A 27,388-nucleotide genomic window follows, 5' to 3' on the forward strand; every position below is an offset into this window, starting at 1 on the left:
CCCTCGGGAGGAGACTTGGGAGCTGGCCTTCCCATGCTGGAGGACTTGAGTTTAGACATGACACAGAGCTACAGGATGTTGCAGCTTCATGATTCTTTTAAGCTTTTTGAAGTCAAAATCAATGCCCAAATGCACTGGGATAAGGGGTATTGCAGTAGTTAGGAGGTCTTTAATATGATGGAGACCTTGTTCTAACCTCATCTATTTAATTTACTGACTCTGTAGCCTTGTAAGTTGTATAATTTCTAAGTCCCAATTTCCTTATATGCGAATTAGGGGTAGTAACATCTACTATATATAGTTGACCTAATAGACACATGAAGCACTTAAAATAATGTCCATTCACTGTTGTAAAATAATGTCCATTCAAAGTAAGTGTCCACTCACTGTTGATTGTTCCTATTGTCTAGATTTTTTACAGTATTTCTCTAGTATGATCCTGCCTAATACTGAGCATAATTTTGGCATACAGTAAACTTCCATAGTTTCACTTACATATAAAGTTTTGAATCATGTGGAGTGAAAAAATATATAAAATGCCACCTGTGTTATATAGATAACCTGGAAATTATCATGTGGTTTAGCTTAATCATCAGGTGTTCCAGAATGAATACAAGGTCTGAGTGTTTTATAAATTAAAGAGTTAAAGCAAAGATTAAAACTCTTGTACAAAGGACTGAGACTTCTAATTTTTTTCTGTAGTTAACTGTAAATCATGTTGTAGTATTTTAGAAGTATAAGCTTCTGCTTTTTTTAGGTACTATTTACTTTAACTCCAGCATTGTGAATAGATGACGACTTATGTGGTATAATATTGAGAACTGAGCAGATGCAAAAAATCCACTGACTTCCCCAAATAATTTTCTAATAAGCCTGTCAGAATGTATACACTTCTACCATTCTTATTTTTCTGTGGGGGTAGGGGGCACTGGGGTGTTGAGTCAATAGATGACAGAAGTCCCTGGCTGAAATTCAAAGAACCCTAAGAAAGATGTGCAACACGTAACACATTGAGTGACTGAGGGCCATTAATGTTTTTTAACCAAAACCACCAACATGGCCTTGAAAACAATGTATGCTGGTAGTTGCTTGTTTTTAGAAGATTGACACTGCAGATTATAGAGCATTGAGCATTGATGGTGGGAGTGGCCTGTTGCAGAACAAGAAAGACGCAGGAAGGAACACTGGCCAGTGAGTCAAGAGTTCTGGGTTCCATGGCAAGCTCTACTGGGGCTTAGCTCTTTGAGTGATAGGTCTATGTCATGAGAACATTTTAATTTAACATTCTTATCAGGCTCACTATGGCAGGCTGTCGCGATAGGGATCAACCAGGAAACACATTAAGGTGAAGAGGGGAGAGGGCAAGCACAAAGAACAGAAGAGAAATAAGAGTACTGAGGACAAATTTTGCATTGTCTTGCCTAGATTAAGTGTTGAATCCGATCAGTGGTTACAAAAACCTGGACTGATTCGAAATTAATGTTTAAATCAAAACTGTTTGATCAACAGGCAAATAAAATGCAAAAAGAAGAAAAAAAAACTTGATCATCACATGAGTATTGCTTGTTTTCCTTTTTATTTTTTGAAAAATATATAAAACTAAGCATTGTACATGTGCTCATTTTGGATGGTTTGAATTTTTTAGAAGTTCAGTTTGTAAGTTACAGAAATTTCATATTTCTACTAGTGAGTGCCAATGACAGTGACTTGAAAGGTTAGATGCCCTTCAGAGACCACAGTTGTCTCCAGGGGAAACAGCAGGGCCCTGTTATTATTTTACAAATTCTGCTGTAAAATCCAGGACATTATTCAATTTTACCAAATTATAAAAAGCACTGGCATGACCAAAAAACTGATCTTTGCATTGCTATGTAATTCAGCCAAAGCCTTTTAAACAATAGGGCAAAAACAATTAGTTGCAGAAAATAATTTAGAAATATGGTATTAGATTATGACCTATTATTCTTAGTTTTATTAAAAATATAATCTTTTATTTTCTGGAGGAGGGCGTTCCTTGCCAGAAAAATAGAGGTGACAGGAAAAAAGAGAAGGTGTTATGGATCAAAGTTTGTCTTTTAAAACTAAATCATGTATTGTACAAAATAATCAGTTTTGGTTACTTTCTCACTAATGTATAGACAAAGTAGCCTACAGAATTTTGGACTTCCTAGGTCAGTAAAATGTAAAAACAAAAACAAAAAACTGAGGAATATATTTAATATGACTAAATAAGGTGTTAATCAAGGACCTTAAAAATACTCTCCTCCTAAGAAAAATCTCTAGCACCATTGTTTGAATATTTTATTATTGTAGTAAAATATATATAACATACAATTTGTCATTTTAACCATTTCTAAATGTACAACTCAGTGGCATTAATTATTTTCACAATGTTGTGCAACCACTATCACTATGTATTTTCAAAATTTTTCATTGCTCCAACAGAAAGCTAGTTCCTCCCTGACACTCCAAATTGTTAGGCAGAGACTCAATTATCAGCTCTATGATGAGTCATTTGAAAAAATTGCACAGGTTTTAAAAATAGTTTCTTATTTTTGTGACATCTGTTATCACTTTGGTGGGTATGGATGAGTAAGGCTAACACTTTGGAAGCTGTCACTTTCCTTAGGGTAACCAAACCTGCTGGAGGGTGAGTAACCAGGATGGATTTGTGTGTTGTGTGTGTGTGTGTGTGTGTGTGTGTGTGTGTGTGTGTGTTGTTTTGCTGTGCTTCCCATAGTCTACTGAAAACACTCATTCTGTGTCCCTCCTCCATGTCTGTTCATGTTGCTCCTCCAATATCGACATAGTGTCTGGCATATGATAAATGTCTGTGACTGAAATGATCTAGTGCTATCTAGAGCCTGTGCTAGCTATGGCAGCAGACATGAATACCTATATTTGCTTTATACAATTACATAGCTCTAAAGTGAAAACACTTTATTTTTTTTTAAATGAAATATACATATAAAGACAATATTTAAGCAGAATACATAATTTAGATATTGGTCTCTCATTGTCCTTTACACAGTTCATTTGAGTGGGATAAGTAATTTAGAAAACAAATATGGAATATCTTACTCATTAACCTTTAACTGTTTTTAATTATTTTGTTTTCCTCAGACTGGAATGAATCTAATTTTTTTCTGAAGTTGCTCACCTGGAGTCAGAAGCTCCTATTGTTTCGTCATGATTCTGATGTGTTTGGTCAGCTTCGCATCAAAAACTTTTACAAAGGTCCTCTTCACAGTCTTTCCCTTCCCCCCATCCAACCTTTACTGTCCTGTCAGAGGGCTGATCACTTTTAATTTGTCAGAGACAGAGCTTTAGTTTCTTCCCCAGCTAATCCTTGATGCAAAGGACTCTGAGCCTCTCCTCCATGACTCAGTGTCTCAGGAAGGGCCTATCTAAAGAGAGCAGGAGAGAAGCTCTAGAGGATCTATTTTGCCCTCTCCCTTCAAAGTACTTAATTTGAGTTTGAAACCTTCTGGGATTTTTCCCTAACCCATCTTTGCTTTCATCTGCCCTAAGACTATGTGTGCTTCTTACTATTTGTGTAAATTCAAACGAAATAGGTATCTTTGCATAAACTTAGTCTGAAAGAATTCACAGGAAACACAAAAAACTAATAACCTTGCTAGTCTGTGGAAGGTGAGTTGGATGTCTGGAATCTTGGAAGATTTTCACTGTGTATACTTATATGTTTAAAAAAAATTCAAACAATGTGAATATATCACCTATGCACATACTAAATAAAAATGATATGAACATAAAATAAATAGTTGAGGTAATTTAACAAACAAACAAACAAACAAAACCTTATTTAGAGAATGGCTAAAAAAGATACTTAAGAAACTGGTAGCCAAGATTACGATATATTGTTATAATTGAAGGATTATATTTTTGCAGAAGACCTATAGCTCTGTTAATAAAAATGCTGTCTTTAAACATGTCTTTAAAACACCAAAGTTTTACCTAATTTTCTCTATTCCTTAAAGATACCACTGCCAAATGTTCTGACCATTGTCTAGATTTGAACTATAAAGAAAAAGCCCAATGCTAAAAACACGATAAATGAAGATTACTCCTTGCTGTAAAATTGCTCACTGCTGTTTTTCACCACCTGTAACCTTGCCTTTTGGTCTCACAGGCTAAAAGAACTTATTACTCCCATTGCCCACCCACCCTTCACCTTCTCTCTAACCACCGTATATTCTTTGTGCCCTGCTATTTTCTATCAATCTACAGCTGAACCAAACTGCCTAGAATTGTGTTTTTATAACTTCCTTAAATGGCTTGTGTCCTTTCTGCACTGTCTGATCTGATGTGCCATGAAACATCCTCTTAGGTATTGACCATATCCATCTTCCTTCCTTGCCTTAAGTTAAATTGCTTTTCTAATAGGAAACTGCTCAATACCAAAATATAGTATTGCTTTAGATGATGTTAACCACGAATATGTACCATGTTTCACAGTAAAAAATAAGGATAAATGCTATTACTATTTTAGAGCTTGGAGGCTGGCCTATGGAATTACTTTTAAAAAAAACTTTTTTCTCAAGGACGGTGGAAATTTTTCTCCCCAAAGAATGTCTTAGACAAACCTCTGGTATATAAATCTGCTAAAACGTGAGCTTCTCAGCTTCAAACATCATCAAGAGCCCCCCTACTAGCTCTAGGGGGTCAACTGAACACAGTTCAAAAATCACTGTTCAGAGATGCAAACCTAAAACTCTGTTAATATCCTGAAAAATGTTCTGTCTCTTCCTAATTCTTCTTTCTTTACCTTTTTGTACCAGGAAGAACCAAAATGTGATTCAAGAGTTTAGTTCTGTTCTGTTGATTAAGTTCTTTGTGGGGTTTTCTCTTTCCAAATTCATTATTATTTCATCTATTTTCTCAACAGTTAGTTTATTGGTTAAGCAAATGGACTATGCCTTTTACATGGTGTCTCCTAACCTCTCTGTGCCTCAGTTTCCTCAGCAGCAAAATGGAGTTAAGCCACTTTCTTCCCAGGAGTCCAGTGAGGTAATAATATGTTGAGAATTTCTTTGTGCCTGGTATACCGTGAGTGCCCAGTAAAAGTTGGCTTTTACTAAAAAATAATTACTGAGCATCCACAGTGTGCCAGGAATGCAAACCAGCTTCTAACTTCGACATTACTTTCTTTCCTGCGCTTTTTCACAAGACAGTTTCTAGAAAGTACTGGTTCCTGAGAAATTCACCTCCCATCAACTTTTGATGATTCTCTTAATCCACTGGTTCTGAATGGGGCAGGAGCACATTTCAGAAGGACCACCAACTAAGAATCCTCTTCAAGGAAAGGAAATCTATTTGTAACTATATAATTCAACTTCTTTCTGCCACCTCCTCAATTTCCTGGGGATTCTAGACAGTGATCACTTGGGGATAGAGGTGGAATGTGTTTATTCGCAGCTGCCACTCTACCCCTACCTTGCTCCTCTAACTCCTCTAAAGAATCACCACGGTGGCTCGTAGGAAAAGTTTCTCTAAAGTCCAAGACCAAATTTATTTTTTCATAGTGATTTGTTTTCAGGAGGATAATTATATCAATTGATAGAATACAATGAGGACCAATTTACCTACAGCTTCACTGAAAAGATTCCAAGAAAAGGCGTAGATGGAGGCTGTATGGTTTCTGTGTGAGTTAGGAACACGAAAACTGTCCTGCCTGTGTTTGAATCTCACTTTTACCACTTAAAAACCATACCTCTCTCTCTCACTTCAGTGTTGTGAGGACTAAATGGAATGACCCCGGTAATGTGCATCATACATAGTAAATGGCTTTAAATGTTAATATTAATATATAATAACATAAATAATAATATATAATAATATTATTGCCATTGGTAAGTCTGATACAACGTGTCCAAGAACTAGAGACAACTCAGATTTGTCTGCTTTGGTTAATAATTTTTAGAATTTAAATTTATCCATGTTAGCAAAGATTCATGGATAAAGAAATGGCATTTAATTCCTATTATTTTAGACTTCAAATAAAAAAAATTGGGTTATCACAGTCATAGGAAGATTAAGGAAACATCACAGTAAAATAAAATGGAAAATAAAATTTGAACACTTCACTAATACGGTGAATGACATTCTTAATATAAACATACTTTTCAGGATTTAAACTGTGATAGAGGCTTGTTTCAAAGAATATAGGGGAAACCAAAATATTAGCATGAGTCATTCTTCATTAGGCTGTAATTAACCACACACTCCTTAAGTAGTGGAAATGTCTTCATGTGGTAAAGGGGTACATCTCAAATGTACTTGTCTCTACTCAGACCACTTCCACATTGTGGTGAAGTATAAGGTCAAGTTATCTTTACTTTGCACAAAGGACACCGTTTGCTTTATACACTGATATGGTTAATGTCTTCACTTAGTATAAAAGACATCAAGATGATACTGTCACAGAGTCAATCCTGGAGGCAAAAGGGATCTCGTGGGTTTTTTTACTTAATAAACAGTTGTGAATCGATATGCTACAATGTGCCAAGTATTAAAATAATGCTGAAACAAAACAAAAGGTAAGTCAAACACAAATGACCAGGTGGGCAAGGCTGAAGGAGCGAAGGGCGCATAACAGTCCTGAGAACAACAGGATGTGAAAAAGACCATCTGTGCCACTGCTGGGAGCACATGCCTCAAACTAAAGCAAGTACTGGTTCCCACCGATGTTGTCCAATGGGAATACAGGCTGAAAAACAGCACATCTTTGGATTTTTCAACAGACACCAAACATGTAGATTTTAAAGCAAAAATCCCCTATTTTTAAATATTTGTTATTAAAGATTTTTTTTAAATTATAGGAGAAAAAAAATGACCACATATAGTGATGACGATTCAGACTCTTGGAAGTATTTGCATCTGGGAACCTTTGCATTTTCCTTTCCCCCACCTGGTGGTGCTGAGGGTCTCCAATAGCAGACCAGGGCCATCTCTTTGTCTCTATCTGCATTTCTTTCTTTTCCAGATGATCTCATCTAGTAACATGGCTATAAATACCACTTATGTGTTGATGATTCCAAAACTTTCTAGTCCTGCTCTTTTTCCTGAGCACCAAACTAATAAATCCAACTACTTGCTGGTCATATATTAAATATCAAGATAACTTGAGTCCTGCCTCAACCTCCCCAAACCTATTCTCCCAATCATCCTTAATTTCGTTTATGCCTCCATCATCCATCCAGTTGTTCAAGCCAAAATCTAAGAAGTGCGTTTGATGTGTTCCTTTCCCTTAATCTCTACATCTAATGTACCAGCAAATGCTATCTCTACCTCCATTTTTCTTTTATCAATTTGGTTCATCTCCATTCATCTCCACTACTACCATCCTGCGCCAAATCACCATGATTTCTCAGCTAAACTACCTCAAGACCCTCCTAAAGGTCTCCTTACCTTTACTCTAAGCTCACCACGATCTAACGTTCATGTGGTCTTTTTTATATTATGTCATCTCCTTGCTCAAAACCATAACGATTTTCAAGTACTTTTAGAATAAAATCTGAAATCTGTACTCTAAGCCAAATAAATAGAAAGTATTATGGTTTCACCCTTGCCTACTCTTCCAAACTCATCTTAAACCACTCTTCTCCACTGCTGAGCTAAATTTCCTTCAGCTTCCTTCTGATTTAAAAACACCATGTTTATTCCCATCTCAGAGAATTTGCATTTCCAACTCTTTCTACTTGGAATGCTCTGTCCCTGGCTTTGATGTGACTGGCTCCTGCTGGCTATTCAGATCTCAATTTACGGAGTCTTTCTTGAATCCCCTGTAAAGAGAGTCATCCCACAGCCCCCTGGGGGCTCTTTCATATTATTCCCCTTAAAAAACTTTTATATTTATTGTGTATATGTTTTTTTAAAAAATTTATTCACTTACATATATAGGTCAAATAAAAAAAAAGAGGCTGAAGTTCAAGAAGCTTGGTTTTAAAGCACACTTTGACTTTAATATATTGTGGGCAATCTATAAAAAAACTGTTACTTTATCTTTTAAAATAAGGTATTCTGTTTACATGAAAACATCTCAGTGAAGTATTAACCATCTAATCAGCTTTTCAGCATTTTAAGCTAATTAAGACCCTTTGTTAATGATTGTCTGATAAAAGACAAAGTGAGGACATAAAAATAATCATATGCAGACTTTGGAGAATTAAAACTTATCAGCATAATTTATGACACTTTTCAAGAGAAAGTAAGAATTGTTCATAACCCAGATTATACTAGGGAAGGAAACTAAAAATTTACCTCTTTCTTTAAAAAAAAAAAAGAAAAAAAGGAAAAAAACTTGTGCAAAAGTATTCATTTTTTATTAGCAACATTATTAGTCATAGATCATCATAAGTCCATTGTGAAAAAATATAGTAATATAATTAAGAAAAATAAGAAATTTATGTAATGTGTATTGTAATTTATAAGGAAACCTACCTATCTTTAATGTACAAGTCTTTTGTTCCACCTGTGCTTCACTACCATTCAGTAACTCTGAGCCCATAGACAAATGTCATTTTCAATGCTTTCCAGGAACAAGGCAAAGCAAGGAGCCAAAACAAACACCATTACAATCAGAATCATCTAGAAGTGAAAATCTCACTTCACCAGTATGTTTTCAATGGTGTTTTTATTTTAAACTCACAATCACTCTTTAGAAATAAGCTAAGACTCTTCTTTTTTCCCACCTCCTTCACCTAATCTACACACTTGACTGCAATAAATGCTCCTTATTCTAACATGCTTTGTTAATTTTTTTGTGTGTGTGATGCATTACGGCCTTCCTGTGCTTTTATCCATGATATCCTTGCCTCTTTTGTGTGGACAATGTTTGGAAAGGTAGGCAGAATTCTTGTTTAACTTATGTTGTTCATTACACTTCACAGCATAATCTTTGAGCTCATTAAAACATACTACTCTGAGCTTAAACATGTGGTAATTAGCCACTGAGTTAGCTCTGAAGTCAACTAACCAACATGTTCACTTAAAACAAGATTAAAATGGCTACCATTTGTACTGACTGCTTGATAATCCTTTTTGAGGGCACACATGTTTAGTGTTACTACATTGTGGCAATACAAAATACAGAAAATGGTTTTGAAGTAATTTCATAGAACTTTTAGATTTCTTATGCTTCAGTGTCTTCATTTTGAAATAAAATTATTTCTATAACAAAGATTCCCATCCTCCCGGTATTATCATTATAATCTCTTAATTAAATATTTCAACTTCCTAGTATTTTGGTAGATTTTTGTATTCCAAAAGACTCTTCTAAAGTAGTAATGTTCCACTTTATATTTAAAACAAAGAACCAAAGCAATGAAGAAATCTAAATCTTTTTTGATATCTAGTAAAATCAGAGAAACATAGTATATTGAAATTATTTTAACATTAAGCCACTAAGCTAGAGGTCAGTGTTTTAGCTGAGTCAACGTTGATTCTTGCAAAGTTGCAATCAAAGTAGAAGGCTTCTCTACTTAATGAGTTTTTCTGGGTATTTGGAAAGTTTCCAAACAATCATTGGCTTCCTGCATATTTTGCTGATTTTAGCACCTAGGATGGAACAGAGAAAGCAATGGCTCTTAGTGTGAATTTGTTGCTACCTGAAAAGATTATTACATATAGGTTTTTATTCCAGGAAATAGTCCAAAATTTATTGTTTTAATAGATGCGTTATAGAGTAACATAAACTCAGCATTCTAGGCTACTCAGCAACAAGTTTAGAAATATTCTTAAGATGTATTTTGAGGGTTTAAAAAAAAACTTTAGTGAATATGGTAATATCTTTAAAACTCACTAGTTTTAAATTTAAGTAAGATCTTTTTGTTTGGTAACTAATTATTCTTTTCTCCATATTTCTATCACTGTTTAACACCTCCTATTTTTTTCTTTCTTGCTACCTTCATTGACCTGAGAGCACTGTCAATAAACTCACTGAGGAGAGAGTCTGCCCTTCCATAGCGAATAACTTAGTGTTTTGCATGAAGGAGACCAATGTTCAACAAATGCCTGAATGGGTAGATGTTCTCAAAATGACATACAAATGAAAGACTAGGACATAGGCTGGCAGATGCAAAGTTGGTATGAAAATAGGTATATTTCTGAATACAGATTAAGGGATTTACAGAAATTATATATCAATGTATAATCATTGCACTTCTTGCTTTTCTATTTATAACCATTGTGTATGTGTATATATGTATAGCTATATATGTGTGTATATCTACTGTAGCAACTATATAGTTGAAGAAAGATATTACCATGTTGAACTTATACCTATAATTTCAAGAAACTTTTCTGAATGCTTCTGTTTAAATAAAAGTAATAACATATTGCTATATTTTCTCTGTAGCATTCCATAATTTTCCTTCATAGCAGTTATCACAGTCAGTAGTTCTATATTTGTAGTAACATCTGTCTCTCACTAGACTATAAACTCGATAAATACAAAACCATGTGTTTTGTTTATATTTTTATCCACAATGCTTATTTACAGTAGGTACTTGCTATAGACTGAGTGTGCCTCCCCCATTCATATGTTAAAGCCTGATCCCCAGTGTGATGATACTTGGAGGTGTGCCTTTGGGAGGTGATTAAGTCATGAGGATAAAGCTGGCACCATGATCTTGGACTTCCTAGTCTCCAGAACGTGAGAAATACATTTCTGTTGTTTATAAGCCGCCAATCTATGGTAGTCTGTTATAGTAGCCGAAATAAGTGTATACACGTATGGAGTAATATATGAGTATTTTTAAATACGTATGTATGTATGTGCCTATATTTATATATGTTTTCCCTCTTGGGTTGGGTTCATTTTTTATATTCAAATGGTGATATTCCTGTGTTTAAGGCTTATGTTCATATTTGGCTTCATGTCCTATAGTAAACTAATAAGAGATTTTAGAATTGATCATCTAACACTCATGATGTTACTAATTTTTATAATTTCATGATGAAATTCTCCAATATGTTAGAGCTAATAATTTCTAGATAGAATTATTAATAGCTTATATATTTATCTGAATGCAATTTGGAAAATATACTTGATATGTATGGATTTTGCATTTGTGGCTAAAAATAGCATACTCTGTCTCAAAAAGACAAAAATGAATTAATTTAGCTCTTCATAACACACTGACAGAATCAAAATGAGTTTTAAGTGGAAGAGATAAAATGAAGCTGGAGTAACACTTATCTAGTCCTCCCATTATACTTTGGCTCTGTAGATAGTTTGTGATCATACTAAATTCACATTATTAAATTCTCTCCACTTCTTTTGATTCAGTCTATACCACCAGATCTCAACCCTGCAGATACTACATAAGGAACAGGATAGCAATGCAGTGACTAGATACAATCAGATGCTCTTCACAACTTCATGCACATATTAGGAAGATTGCTGTGTCCTGCCTCTGGTGGACTCTCATGGAATGTAAGATGAGGCATGCAGTGTGGGAGCTGTGCATATAATCAAACAAAATTTGCTATCCAATCTCATAATCCTCTTCCTCATCTGCTGCCTCTCATTCCATGAATTGAAAAGATTTCCCTGAGATTTGGAAAGACTAACTAAGACTTGATTAGGAACAGTACCTGGATTTATTCAATAAATATGTATTGATCATCTACTACATGCCAGGTACTGGTTTAGGCGACAGGATACATTAGACAAAGATCTCTGCCCTTGTGGAGCTAACATGTTCTTGTGGCAGAGATGGACACAAATGATACATAAAAATAAGTAGAGAGAAAAAGAAAAGAAGCTAGGAGAGGTATAATCGTGCCAGAGGAGAGGCAGAGTGCAGAAATCAGGGCAAGTTCATTAAGGTGAGAAATGAGCCCATATTTGAAGAAGGGGAGAGATTAGCCAGGAGAAACTGCTCCTCATCAACCATGCAACCTGGGACAAGCAACATAAAATTTCTGGGTCTTGATTTTCTCATTAGTACATGGAATATTGATCTAGATGATCTACGCTAAAGTCCTTTTACATCTTTAAATTCTGTAAACTATGATTTAGCTATGCCAAATTACAGAATGAAAGCAGTCACCTAGTTAATGTTCATTAAGCCCATGCAATGTGTCATGTGTTGCTAAATGCCATGAATGCCACAAGATTTAAGAAATGCTCATTATGATAGCAGTCATTTGGATGTATTCCATTCCATTTATTTATTTATTCAACAAACATATATTAAGCACCTACTATGTGCCTGGTACTACTATATAGTTGGGATGTTACCGAAACTGACAGTCTGACAGGAAACTGAAACTGACAGGAAGAAAGGGAGGTATGTTAGTAAAAAGAAAAACATGGTAAGCCAAGACAGAGAAGTTGTTTGAGACACACAAAGGAAGGAAGAACTAACTACACTGAGTGGGGAGTGTCCACTTCTGCCAGGGATTCTAGATATACATCATTTTTTCTACCCATAGAGACAAACAATTCTTTTTTGAAAAAAATTTAATTGTTTTATCTTTTGAGAAAGGTGACAATAAATTTTACTCATTATATAGAAGGGAACAATGATCATTTCTAAAATTTCCTCCTACTATTCTTTTAAGTAGCTTATCTGTGGTCACCTAGTGATTATATTAAGGAAAATATTACTTAAGCTTAGAAAGCTTCAGTTTCTATAAGGAAAGTAAAAGCAATTAGATAGTGTTTAATAACTTGAGGAAATTTTAAATAGTGAAATTAACATAAAATGTTTACTTCATTAGAACTAAGGAAATGTTATGGTTCTTTGAACAAATGAATTTGAAAAGCATAAGCTTCTTCCACCAATAATTTTTGCTCCCTTTTCCATGTCAATGAGAAATAAAAAACATGATAATGACGACTATCATCTATTTGGAGTTAATTGTGTGCCAGGCTAAGTACTAAGTTCTTATCTCTGTATTATCTAATTTAATTCTTACAAAGCTCCAGGAAATAAACAGTGATAATGTCCAACTGTATAGATGAGGTAACTGAGATTTGAAGAGATTAAGTAAATTGTCCAAGGTCTGAAGCCAGTTAAGTGGCATTAAGGGAAAAGCCCTTGAACTTGTCATCATAAGACCTGTACTTGAATGCCAGAGGCAGGAAAACTATAACTATTTTGCTTTTTACATCACTTAATGGAAAAATGGTCATAAAATTCTCTGCTCTCTATGTAAATGTCTTCTTAAAAGTTGTGTTTATAAAAAGTATATTCATCATCTCTGAACTTCTTCTACTGGTAGTTGAAAGTCTACACAAATAGTTTTTGGACCTGATCCAAATATTAAAAAAGATATATTTTCATGTGATTTGGTATTCCATATAAAATTCTTCCCAATGGCCTCAAGTTTCAAAAGATTTATAAGTTGTTTGACTAAGCACATCACGAAACAAAGAACGTAAGCCATTAGTTAAGAGTGTTATAAAGACAGTATTAATAGCAGTTAGCTCTTCCTTTAACAGTATTTGAGAAAATTACTACCCCTACATTGGGGACAGTATATGATATTCAAGCTAATACCTTGATTGCACATTTTTAGCAGACTTTGTGGACAAGTAAAGCTTGCCTTTTTGTGTTACAAATTGATTAAATAAAAAAATTAAAGGTAATTAGTACATGCACAATTTTATCTTATTTATTTATCTATCTATCTATCTATGTATCTATCTATCTAGATATCTATTTATTTATTTACTTTTTTAGGTAAGGCAAATTTTGGTTGACCTCATAGATTGCAAGGACCTTGTCAGTTTACAATCCCTTATTTTTTTATTTTGTATGCCTATAGCACCTGGTCTTCCTAGGTGGTCTCCCATCCAAGTACTAACCAGGCCCGACTATGCTTAGCTTCCAAGATCAGATGGGATCAGGCTTGTTCAGGGTAGCATGGCTATAGACTACATGTTCAATTTTATCGAAGGCTATGTCTCTCCATGGGAAGCTGAGTTTCCTTTTTCATAACTAGAAAACGCTTTTCACTAGAATCACTGCACAGGGGTCTGCACGTTTTCTTTCCTGGTAATTTGACTTTTTAAAAAAGCCAGATTAAAAATTTTTTGTGCCCATATCGCTACATAATCTCCCACAACAAAATAGGGAGGAAGCCTTCAGAAAAATAATTAGGTAACTCTTATGTTGGAGATTCAAGATCATATTATTAAAGTGTTGTACATTTTTATCAAGACAGCTAGCAAGAATTTGAGAATGATGTGCATATTTCCCTGGTGTTAATTAGGTCTGGGGAATTTAGAATCCAAATATAGAAATTTAATGAAAAATGAGAGATAGAAAAGGTGTTTTTGCAATAATGTGAATTTTGAAAAATTTTCTGTTACTGAGAGAAGCTCATAAGGCTAAATAGTATAATTCAGGAATTTGAGATTCAGATTACTAATTTAATCATCTGACTGCAAAATTCTTATAAAATTTTATGAGAGTTTTAGCTTCTTTAAATTCCTTCCAGATCTATGGCCATGCCACTCTGAACGTGCCCAATCTTGTCTGATCTTGGAAGCTAAGCAGGGTTGGGCCTGGTTAGTACTTGGATGGGAGACCACCTAGGAAGACCAGATGCTGTAGGTGTAAAACAAACAAACAAATAAATAAATTCCTTCGGGGCCATGTTTGATAAATAAAAATTTTAAATATGAGAAAATAATCTAGTATTTCACAAAAGTAATGCATGTTATCTGCTTCAGTGATTATCTACCATGCTCTACAGTTAACTTTTGTGTTGTAAAAGACAACTGAAATTATGGCAGGCCACGTGGAAGCGTTTCTCTGAAGGACTAAAGAAAATGAAAGTTCAATATTAATGTTATCATAAAGGAAAAAGAAAACATTTTATTGGATAAAAAGTAACAGGAACAAGCATTTGGAGCAATTTTAAAACAAAGTCAGTCTTATGGACATAGCATCATAATCCTGACCCAACTCACATTTCATTGTTAACTTCTGAATGTAGGCCTTTTAGTTTTATTACTTGAAAGCTATGAGAAACTTTCGAAGAATATGAATTTACAATTAAAATGAAGCAGACTTCAAGTCATTTTTTAAACAATTGGACGGTGAATGAAAATAATCTAGATAATTCTAATACCTCATGTCAGAAATTCCTTTGCTCTAAATTCCAACAGAATATATGGGAATGGAAAGACTGGAGCAACAGAAGTTTTCTTGCAGACAAAACTTGAGTCTGACTTCAAGGTTCCTCAAGGAATAATTTTTTAAATATTAATACACCTTCAAAATAATATTTCATACTCGGTGCAGTTTAGATTCAATGGTTTGCACACAGTTAATAATCTAACAGTTACCTGTCTAATAATAACTTGAAAGTACAGCTAAAGTTTATTTTACATTAGCTTTAAACTGCTATTATTAATAATTGCTAGGTATTACCCTTTTGGCTGAATTAAATTCTTTGACTAGATGTTAAAAATGTTATTCCTCATCAGAAATCTCTATGTGTAAATATATTGTTGGAAAACAGCTTTGATTCTACTGTTTATACTGAAAGAAATAGCTGAGTCAGCAGCTTGCATAGTTAAATTTATGATTATATAATTTTTTTTCACGGTCCAACAGTGAAAACTATAAAGCTGTTGAAAACAAAGAGAACTGAAGGAGATATGTGTAAAAGAGCTAGACATTGTCAAATTCAGAATTCTATTTGAATAGTTATAATACATACAGGAAAATACTTCTAGGCAGACTCACACTATCATCTGACCTTCACAAGTCATACTTTTCAACAGTGGATGCAGTTTTCTGAGACTATGCTTTTGACCTTGAAAATATAAGTTGATGTTTTAAGTCTCTTAGCAAACTTATAATGCCTCTGGTCCCCTAACTGAGTTCATATAAAATTATTATCATCATATATTTAAATTGTTAAATTCTGTAATTCTTATTTTAATTATTCAGCATCCAAGGGCAAAAAGCTACAGCTCCTTTAAAACTATCTTTTTCTTATTGCATAAGTCTCTTAGCTTTCTTAATGCAGGATGTCCCTCATCTGAAGCTGGGACTGAGGAAATAGCTGCATTGTACTGCAGCCTCAAATCTTGCTACAGCTCTCAGGCTCAGGATTCAGCTGAGCTGAAAAATATGCAGGGACAATGTATTGGTCTATCGGAATTAAATATTTACCAGAGGAGATTACAATAGAGTAAGTTACTTTTCCTGAACCTTATCTTGTCTGACTTTCATTTTCACATTGCTTTTCTTAATGATTACTCTAACAGAATGACCTTACAATTGTAAGTTTTACTTCCTATTTCTCTCCCCTTTCAGCTGGCATTTAAATAAACTTTGTGCCCTTCATTCTACTCAGAAGACAGCAACTGTACTAAAAAGGCTTGCACAATTGCACCAACTCCCTGTAGTTGGACATTCATAAGCCATTCTACTTTGATTGTTCCCAATTCTTAACTCTACTATAATGCTATAGCATTCAAAAGCCAGGGGACATGTTCACCAACTAACAGAGGAAAAGTCAATGCAGCAAAACTAAAATTAAGAAACATTAACCAAGCATCTCCACTCTAAGTAACTTGAAATTAATTTACCTTTCATAAGAGAACCTGTGTTTTCTTACCTTGGATGTGAACAACTCTGCCATGATCTAGAGTATAGTTGTCTGAAGGTTGATCAGCCCAGCAGACTGAAATCAGCACCAGAAGAAGTAGACTCTTCATCTTTATAGCCCAAAGAATCTTCTTCACTGTGAGAGCATCACATACAAAGAGGCTTGTGAGATTTGGAACCCTTTGGAGTGTTGCACTGCACAACTTATTACCGCCTTATCATCATAGAATGGGTCTGTAAAAATATTTAACCCAATCTGTTCAGAAAGTTTCTGTAGCTGTCTTTGGGAGCTAAAGACTGCAGCTCTGAACAATTCCAGTTTCTCTTATGCAGCCAGAGTCCAAATAGTGTTTAACTCTATCTTTGCAGAATTGTAAATCCGGAAATTTGAAACAGTATATTTTGATAATAGAGAATTATAGCAAGTTACAAAGACATGTGGCAAGGATGTAAACAGACTTTTAAAAACTGTTCAAACCCCTGAATTTGAAGTATAAGTTAATAAAACAACAATTTGATATATCTGTAGATGAATATTTATCACTTGGTCTAATTAGAAACTTAAACCAGGGCAAATAAAGAATAATTGCATGAAACTTAACATCATCATTCATTTTACATGTGGCTTCCTAAGCAGGTTAGATTTGCTTGTTCTAAAGAGAAAAGAGGACCAAAAAAAAAATTTAAAAGAAAAAGAGGAAAAAAAAAAAAAAAAAAAAAAAAAAAAAAGCCATTAAGCAGAAGCAGCACATTTGTTACAGATTCACTTATCACTGCTTGGGTCTATGGTGAATAGTTGAAAGTTATTGACAAACTAGGTTAGAGTTGTGCATGCTACCACTGCAGTCATCCTAATTGATTTTTCATTCATTTCTACCTAAAATGCTGATGCACCAACTTTGAGTGCCAGGTAGGGTCTCTGCAGTCAGCAGAGCCAAGGGTACAGGAAACGTCCCTGCTGGCCTCACAGGGCAATTAGGCAAATGAAGAGCTGAAATAGACAGTGAGGAGCAGCTTGGTCCTAAGTGAAAGAGGCAGAGCCATCACTTGGCTTTCCTTTATTGAAAGACCAATTGATAAAAGGGGATGTAATCTTCCACCCCAAACTTTGTCATTAGAGGGACCAAAAAGTGGTTCCAAGTGATATAAACCTTATGACCTTTGCAGTTTCTGTCAGGCAAGAATTTCAAGGTAGCTCTCTGTTTAAATGTAGAAGCTGAGGCAAATATTAACAAGGGCTTTCTTTTTCTCTCGTGCACACAGCAGCCTTCACAATGCTTGGCTATTTTTAAAATTGAAATTGCACAGTACTGGCTTCTCATACTAATTTGTTTTTTCTAGGAAAGCCTGACTCCCTGGAATACTTATTAAAGAGCTCCAAGTCTGTTCCTGGAGGTCCTTGAAGGCCAGCCTCTGGAGAGAGACTGGTGCACTACTCACAGAAGTCCCTCTTGGGACCATGACACCTCTCTGCACTCTTCCCTCCAAAAAATTGTCATTGTTGTGATGTTTATGGCTCTGTTTTTCATGTGTGCTTTAACCCTTTTCTTTTTTCTTTTTCTTCATTATGTCACAGAAATAAGATAGTGGATGAGCAAATTGAGAAACTTACTTTTCCAGTAAACTAAGTGTCACCTTCAAAATTCTACCTAATTTGGTAATCTTATTTTCAGAAATTCACTTGCTTGTTTCTCTGAGGATTTTTTGGGAAACAACTATTTTTTTTGAAGCTACTGACTTTTGTCCATAGGAATACTATTAACAAATATTACCTATTTTCAGCCCAGAACTATACTTGGAGTGAACAAATATTTTATTATTATTATAATTGGGATGATTATATAGACAAACATAAAACAATGGGCAAACCATCACTAGAGGCTGTCTTGCGCTCTCTGCTTGCCACAGAGATCGGAGGAGAAGGGGATATGGAAGAGGGAGTGTGAAGAAAGCTTACAATTCTGACTGCTAATGAAAGGAGACATTCTAAGTTAGGGGTCAAAATGAGGAGAGGCAGAGATTAATTTTCTACATTAATTTTCACATTAGTGTGGTTATCTACAGTATAATTTATAGATATAGTTGTATAGGTATAGTTGTATATCCCCCCAAACATCACACACACACACACACACCCTACCACTGCGGTCATCCAGATTTTTATTTTTGTTCACCTAAAGTATATTGCACAGTTATACTGCTAAAGGTCATACATATAGTTTGTGGCAAAGTTTGTGTTTGTTTTCAAGCAAAAGCAATGCCTACTCTGAGTCATACTTACTTTTTAGAAAAAGAAACAATTTGTTATTGGTTTCATTGCCTTTTTTATTTAGGCTCTTTAACTTGAATCCACTATGATCTTAAAATTTTGACTTGTGTCATATGTGACTATAAACTTTTCTTCCAAGACTCACATATGAGAAATCAGATGGTACTTTGCGCAGTATGATTGTGTCCCACCTTGATTATAACACCAGCTTGGTGCCATGAACACCTCCTCAGTGGCTAACATGAGTGCATGTACCTGTTCACTCACACGCACACACCATCTTCAATTTTTAAAAAGCTGAGGATGTTGTACATCTTCAGTGATTTGTGGTTAGAATAGAGGCATATATCAGTGAACACTTCCAAGTACCCCACACTGGCATTAATACACTCCAGGTTAGGACAGAGTAGAAATTATCTTTGCTACCCTGGCAGCATAACAACTGTCTCGCCAAAAAATGTGAAACTAGAAAAGTGACTTTAAGGACACAATCTTCAGGTGTTGAAGCAAACTGCAAGTACATTCATGACGTACCACACACTAGACCGAGGTTCTTGAGGACAAAGTTTGTCCTCAGTGGAGAATGATGCTGAATCGTATTTATTTGCCTTTTGTAACAATATCTTCTCTGAATATCTAGGTATGTTAGACAAAAATTATTAGTTTTTGATATGGGTAAAATTTAGGAAATTTGAAGAACTTTAATACAACCGGCTATTGCCAGCCCTAACTCAGCACTCTTAGTTCACATGTAACTCAGACACTGATGGTCTCTTTTTCCAGCCTACCAAGCCTTGATGCCTCAGCCAGCTTCAAAATGAATTAAAATTAAAGTGTCTGTGCTCATAGTCAATGACATATGGTAGGACTATAATTTTACAGCTCAGCTTTGGTGATAATTGAACCACTATTTGGAAGCAAGATACTCTAGCCAATGAAAAAGTCTCATAGTTTGATAGATAGAAATAAAGATATACTAATACCAACATCCTTATACCAAAGTGCCCAACTGCTATTCCTTAAACACCTACTGGGTTAACATTATTGTATTAGGTAATGAGGAAAAAAAACAGTGGAGACATGCATACGATTTTCTGTGCCTTGAGAGCTACTGCCAAGTATTTCCTGAGCCACCGTTACACGCTAGGCACCATCCTTGAAGCTTCACCCATTTAATTGTTATTTATCAGAACAATGCAACTGAAGTAGGTATATTAGCATACACATTTTACAGTTCTGGAAACCGAGTCAGAGTGGTGAAATCCCCAGCATGTAAAGAGAGAAAATTGTTGAGATCTGGGCAGTCTGACTCCAGAGCCTGTACTCTCCATCAACATCACTGGTGTCCTGTGTATCCCAAGTAATGTCATCAGCTCTTCTAGCCAGCTCTCATTACTCATTCAAGGCTTGCACAAGATGGAATGCCTCCCCCATCCCTCTTTCACTGCGTTGTGGGCATAGCACTGATCACAGCCCTGTTCACCCCACACCCAGCACTGTCTTGTGTGCCAAGAGGAAAAATGAATGGAGAATAGACTTGGGAGAACAAGTTAGAAGGACTCAAGGAGCCAAGATTGAGGGGATATTTTACACTGTTTAAAGATTACATGTGTTACCACGTGGAGGATGGTGAAGAGTTACATTTTTCTCCATTGAGGGCATAATGAAATAAACCGTGTTTCAATTTAACACTTGAAATTTAGTTTAAAAATTATGAGAATCAATATAAAGTTTACTAGAAATTGAACGAGCAGAGAAACCATAGAATCTCCAACCACAGAATCTCATTTGACAGAATTATTTTAAAATAGACTGAGCCTTCTCCTCCCTGATATCTTTTAAGTCTGATCTAGTTATAGGCAGAAGATGGTCTACAATCAATGTTTCCTAAAAGTCAGAGAAATGGAAAAAAGATTGCAAAATGAACCTTTTCATTTTCGTTAGGTTAAATTAATTCAATTAATTTTTTTTCTTTTTTTCTGAGTTACTTTTTAAACAGTTTTGCTATGAGAATGACCTTTATATCATAGAATTATAAATTTTAAACTTTTCAAAGTACAGATTATTTTATCCTTACTTTGCAATTTATTTTTTTAATGGCAACCTCATGATGGTTCGATTGTTTCATTGTTGTTGGCTGGCTTTGTTTTCTGTTTTGATTCTACGGGTAAAATTCAGAAGTCAGACCATTGACCCAAATGATGGCTAAAGAACTCAGACTATTGATGCATTTGAATTGTTCGTTGTGCGATAGGACAACTGGATCTTCACCTAATCCCCAGGATTTACTGCACACAATGGGGAATAATGCAGAACTGCTTGGAGTATACCCAATGATCAAGAGAGAAGTCATGACTGAAAAAAAAAATCTTTGTTCACCTATACAACAATAACTCCCCTCAGGGCTCTAGTCTGTATAAACTTCCAGAGAACACAGCATTCTCCCTGTTGTCCTGCATTGCTCCATCAAAGTGCAAGCTACTAAAGAAGCTAAAGAGCATTTATGATGCCCTGAATTAGATGTCCAGCCATAGACATCATGGTGACCTGCTAATCTGGCCATGGTCAGTCTATTGCTTCCTTGCCCTTGGCATGATCTTTTGGCAATCTGATAATCTGGAAAAAACTCCTAGATAAGGAGGAAGAAAACATGCATTCTACTCCAGGTCTCATATCCACTACATCAGGTCTCAATTTCTTCACCTATAAAATAGTGATAAATAATAATAAATTCTCCCCAGGGTGAAAAGTATTTTTGAAGGAGTATAAGAACTAGACAAACTATTGTTATCAAGCTGGCATGGCCCACCTCAAACTTGATTAATTTTTGTGGATAAATATAAGAAAAAAAGCAAACTAAAGATATCTCCACCTCAGAGGCAAGGTGAGTTCTAGAAGTTCACTATTTGGAATGAGTGTAAGAGTTGAAACAAAGTTTGGGGCCTGGAGTATCAGTAGAAGCAGCACTAGGAAACGAGTTAAAAAAAAAAAAAAGAAAAAAATTTTCGGGCCTTACCCCAGATCTCCTGAATCAAAAATTGGGTGTGGGACCCAGCCATCAGTATTTATGAGCCCCACCCCTCCCTCTGACACAGGTACAAATTTGAGAACCACTGGTCTACTAAGCCTTTAAGATTACTAGATAGTCTTCATCTGTAGCTGACCTTCAGAGTCCATAAATCTCTGGAAATAATATTGTGCCTATGTTCACTTCTCTACTTTTCCTCATTTCCCTTTTTTTATGCAGTGCACATTTTTTTAAGAGTTGCATTAAAACACTGGAAAGGAATTCACATATCATGTCAGTTATTTTCTTAAAATATCGGGCAGATGAGTATTTTTCTCTTATCTTACAAGCTTTTTATTTTTTTCTTTCGAAATGCATCAGCTTAATTAATTAATTAATTAATTATATTATGGTGACATTGGGCAAACTTTTTATATGTCGCTATCTTTCTAAAGTTAAACAGGCAGAAAACTATGCACTTCAATTTGGAATGATTCCCATCAAAAAACGGCTAACAATTTAAAATATATATTTGGTATTATAAAGAATTATTTGCCATAATTTATTTTCTGTAAGTTTGGGATGACTGTCATATTACAGAAACAGTCCTGGAAACTTCCTAAGAAGATCTCTGGACTTTTGACAATTCCAGTAGATCTGAAGTCTCTAAAAGCACCAGCTTGGGCCCATTGCTCTTCTCTGAAAACAATCTGACAATGTTTTCCTTACAGGCTCATTGTTGCAGAGTGGAAAGTGGATAGGAATGGAGTGAAAAGTAAGCAGGTAGAGAGAAATTAGGAGAAGTAAATAAAGAAGAAGTAAAGGCCACTTGAAAATAAGGACAATAAAAAAGTAGCAAAGAGATAAAAAAGGGAATAATTGGCAACTGTCTCTAAGTTTGAGGAAATGAAAATGCCACAAGAAAATAACACTGTATTACATTTCCCAGATCTAAGAATGCCCTAAGATGGCTTCTCTAAGAATAAGATTTGTTATATAGCCTACGGTTATTGCTGACGAAAGATCTAAGTATATCTTAGCCACTTGTATAGAAACTGCTTAAGTTTAGAACAAACCATTTAAAAATGACCACTTTATTGAGTATCACTTTGTTATAGATGTTTCCACGATTTACTTGTGGTTTCTTTTCTAATTAAGTCTCAGAAATCTCAGCAAGTCATGGGTTTGCGCCATGCAGATAAAACACGAGAGGTTGGATCTAGGATCCTCATGACTCTTGGAATGAGCTGCATTTAAAAATTTATGAGTTGTTTCTTTTTCTCTTCCTCCTCTGTATTTTGAAATCAGCCGATTCCCTTTCAATTTTTCCCCCTAAAGTTTTCATCATCATTTAATATTTTCTCTTGTTTTTCTTTTGTACTTCTATTTCTCTATTTCATTATCTACAATTCCTACCCATCCACTCTTACTTCTTTTTTCTCTTCTCTTTCTTCTTTATTTTGTTATATTTATTACATTGTTTGATATTTGACATGATCATAGGACTTATCATTCAAACCAGGGCACAGAGTAAACAGGAGAACTATTTATACTCTATGAGAAAACAGTTGCATGTAAATCAGGGCTACCTAGAAAGATGGGTAGAGTGTAATGGAGAAAAGGCAGAATTTAGTTTCATTTCTTACTCTGCTACTTTCTGGTTGTGGAGTCTGAGAGAAGTCATTCAACTGCTTCGGGTTCAAGTTTTTTTTATCTGTCAATTGGAGTAGTCGATAACAAATGTCAAAGCCTTATACACATTAGTTGTTGTTATTACTTTTAATTTTTTAAATTAGAGATATCAAGCCCTCCATTCTCACACTGCATTTTAGGACTGTCCTCCTCAGCAAAAAAATTCATGGATGATAACAATAATATTTATGTAGCAACTCAATTCACTTTTTGCATTTGGCTGGTTATTCTTTGACAGCTCTCTCTTAGAGAATATTATAGAATTTGGAACAAACTCTGCAACCCTTTACTCAGTCAAAACACATTTTCTCAAGCTGCTTATTGGTTTATCTGAACCTGATTTAGGTAATTCTTGAGATAGGGGTTGGACTTCTCCAAAACTGAATTTATAAAAAGAGTATTCAATGGTTTTGTTTGAATACCTAGGGTGTGTGAGAGAAAGCAGTGCACACACACACTAATAATTGCAGGGACTTATTGAGACTTTTCTTGTTTCTGAGAAACTAATAGTCTCGCATTGGTGAATGAATAAATGAATGAAGCACATATAGCAGCATTCTGACATTCTTAGGTAATAAACTATGTGAAGTCCTAACCTTAAAGTGATGCTTAAGAGTTGTAAACATTTCATTCAACGTTTATTTGAAAACAATACCTTCAGATGGAATTGTATTCTCCAATCCACTTCACATTGAGGTTGGGAATGGGATTTACAGATATAATAAATAGAGTATTGCATATTTATTTTACATCTTATTTGAATCAACTTTCTACTTAAGAGAGCAGAGTAAATAAACTATGCCTCTCCAAGCCTGTTATGGTATGTCTGTCCTCTTCAACCAGGAATCTCTTCAAATAGAATACTAGTGGACAGGTAGTTGTCAAAATCCGCTCATATGACAGGAAGGAGAAAATATAAGCTGTAACTAAAGTAAAAGTGGACTTTCTTGTCATTGTGTGTTCCTAATGCCTTTTGCATGTATAGCCACATCAAATAGGTGAGATGGTGTGTGTACACGAAAACACCAATTCATTCTGACATGATGTACTTAAAAACATCTTTTTCCCTGTGCATTTGTAGGGGTAGTCACTAAGACTCTCTTTCCAGGTCACGTAGAGGAAATTCCAGACTTGCTCTCAATATATTCCAATATTCTAGTTCAGACTCTAGTCGGTAATTCACAATCTGTTGGAGAAAAAAAATGGTATGATAGATGGATGAGGAGGCTTATGGTCACAAAGCCCTAGAGTGTAGTAGAAGTTGGTTCAGTAGCTTTGGCACATTTCTGTGAGTTCTGTCTATATACTATGTGCAGGTATTTTCACTACTTCCTCAAAAGTTTTTCAGTTACGTGAAATTTCTAAGTTTTTAGTGTCAGGAGGGAATTTGTCTCCTATAATTAATAGTCTGTTTTCTTAACCAGATAGTTATTAGAGGAAGTCATTAAAATATATGTTAAGCAATACATTTTGATGATGATGATGATATTGAAAGAAATCTCTTATTTTCCTTTCTATTTGTCTTTGGGAAACTTATCTTCCTTTTGCTGCACTAAAAACCATAATTTTACCATAGAACATTAAAAATTAGACTATAACCAAGGTGAATATTATATTGCTATGTTCTTAAAAATGCATCTTCCATAGAATGAAGAAAACATTCATTTTTCTGTCATTATACATAAAGAAATCAAAAATCAAGTCATCTCATAAACTATTCTGAAAAAGATGATTGAATCTGTCAGAATATAAATTAGAAATGCTGCCACTTCCCAGCATTTATTTTAAAACCACAGACAATAACTCTCCTCTTATAAATTTCTTTATAGTTTAATATGCTAAATGTTGCCATGGTGTATTGGCATTATAATGATGATTAAATTATATACATACTGAGTTGACATGCTAGTTGTAATTCTGACTAAAATAAAAATTTCAATAAAGTTTTCTTTGTTTCTGACCTAAAACAAGTTTCACAAATAAACAATCTCTAGAAAACGCTAGCAAAACACTTGAGTTTGCTTGCTAAGCGTGCTTGTACAGGAAAGATGTCATCTTATAAATTAATTTTTCCTTGATTCCATGGATCGAAAACTTCAGTAGTATTAAAAACAAAGCATTATAATGAGTAATTTAAATTTTGACTTTAAAAATACCTCTTCTTAATGTATGAAATTAAATAATTCATTGTCATTATCAGTAATAGTAAATGATTTCTGAACACTGACAGGGAATTTGGCACTAAATTAAGAACTCTATACAAAGGTAGACATATGCCTTGGTGAATTTCAATTCAAAAAGAACTTAAACATGGGCATTCTAAAGAGATTGAAAGTCCTCTTTTAGCCAACAATGTATAATAAACAGTTTTTTCCTGAAACATTATAAAGGAATGAATATATATTATATTCATTATATATACAAAAGAATATTAAGAACTTGGATTGCTATCTCATTGTTTCCTAACTAACAAAAAATCCAAAAGCAGACAAAAGCGATGAAAATAAAACAACTTCCATTTTTTGTTACTCTTTTACATAACTTTAAATCCATGGACAATAACTCTCCTTTTCATGTTTTAAAGTGTAAATATGAATAAATTTGATGAGTGTCAGGACTGCTTTTAAATATAGATTACATAAAAATGTAGCTCATATGCACACAACTAAATGAATATAAATCTCAGTTTCAGGCTATATAATTTGAAACAAAAGTTTTTAAAATAAGGTATTTATAAGTAAGGTTTATATGGCAAGAAAACTAATCAAAACATCACTTTTGATTAAATTATTTTCAAAAATATTTCTAATTGAGCTAGCAAAACAATATTTTAAGACTTCATCTCATTTAAAATTTTAGAATTTCTTATAAAGTTTAAATTACAACAACTGTCAGTTAAACAGAATATTAACATTGAATCTAAAAATGCAACTGCAAATCATCTACAAGACAGCTTTGGTGGCATCACAAATGTGACAGTAACAAGTTTTGCACATCATGCAAAATCCAACTCTAAGCTCATCAGTGCAGTTAGTTGACAAACAAATATCAGGCAACTCACATATATTTTAAATGATGATTGGACGCTGAGAAAGTTTAGAAAGATTTTAAATAAATGTCGATGCTGATTTTTTACTAAATACAAAAAAGTTTTACGATCGATGATTTGCTGAGGTAGCTATAGTACCAGGTCATGATAAAAACAAACATAAATCCATTAATAATCTTTAGCAGTAGAAACTTCTCTCTCCTCTCCGCTAGATGCAGTCTTCACCTCTTTTGGCTATCACTTTTAGGATATCTTCCAATACCCCAAAGCAAGTTTACTATTAGTCCACATCCTACGTCATCAGAATTCAGTTCATTGGCTTATGAGTAACAAAGCTGTTCCAGTCCAAAAGGTTGTGTCTACACAGCACAAAAAGGGTGAATACAATATTCTCCAATTAACTTGGCAAATACCGACGGCTATGGCTAAACTCATCAAATAGAGCTTCCAAATTGTTTTTGTGATGCAAGATACAACCTAAGAATTTACCTTAATAGGTTTTTAAGTTACAGTAATCTTTGAATGTATTTTTTTAAGCCTTTAAAACTAAATAATCTTTATTTACATCTTCTTTAGCTGAGGAATTTGTTCATTCTGAAAACAACTAACATCTTTTAAGCAACCATCTTCATAGGCACTGAAGCTCAGTCAGTCAGTTAGAACTGACCGCGCTAGACTCCAAAAATATCTACATAATTTGTAACTTTCTTTTATAAAGAACAACGTCATTTAAAACTCTTATGTTATTTAAGTATTAGGCTTGCCATTGACTC

At 34.5% G+C, this 27,388-nt stretch overlaps 1 protein-coding gene and 2 pseudogenes across 2 annotated transcripts in view; 1 reads left to right on the forward strand and 2 right to left on the reverse strand.

The window, feature by feature from the left end:
- The window catches only part of HAPLN1 (hyaluronan and proteoglycan link protein 1), a 62,171-nt gene that overhangs the window by 9,383 nt on the left and 25,400 nt on the right, over positions 1–27,388 (reverse strand). The window contains exon 2 of one of the 2 annotated variants that reach the window (XM_006913198.1): positions 16,609–16,734. In XM_006913198.1, coding sequence (XP_006913260.1) covers positions 16,609–16,708 — 100 coding nt within the window. In that variant the 5' untranslated portion in view covers positions 16,709–16,734. Of the gene's footprint in view, positions 1–16,608; positions 16,831–27,388 lie in introns of those variants that run through there. The other variant, XM_006913199.2, reaches the window with a different exon arrangement.
- LOC112480713 lies at positions 13,789–13,907 on the reverse strand (annotated as a pseudogene).
- On the forward strand, positions 14,473–14,591 carry LOC112480678 (annotated as a pseudogene).

This window comes from Pteropus alecto, unplaced genomic scaffold (genome assembly GCF_000325575.1).
Source record: "Pteropus alecto unplaced genomic scaffold, ASM32557v1 scaffold20, whole genome shotgun sequence".
Lineage (NCBI taxonomy): Eukaryota > Metazoa > Chordata > Mammalia > Chiroptera > Pteropodidae > Pteropus > Pteropus alecto.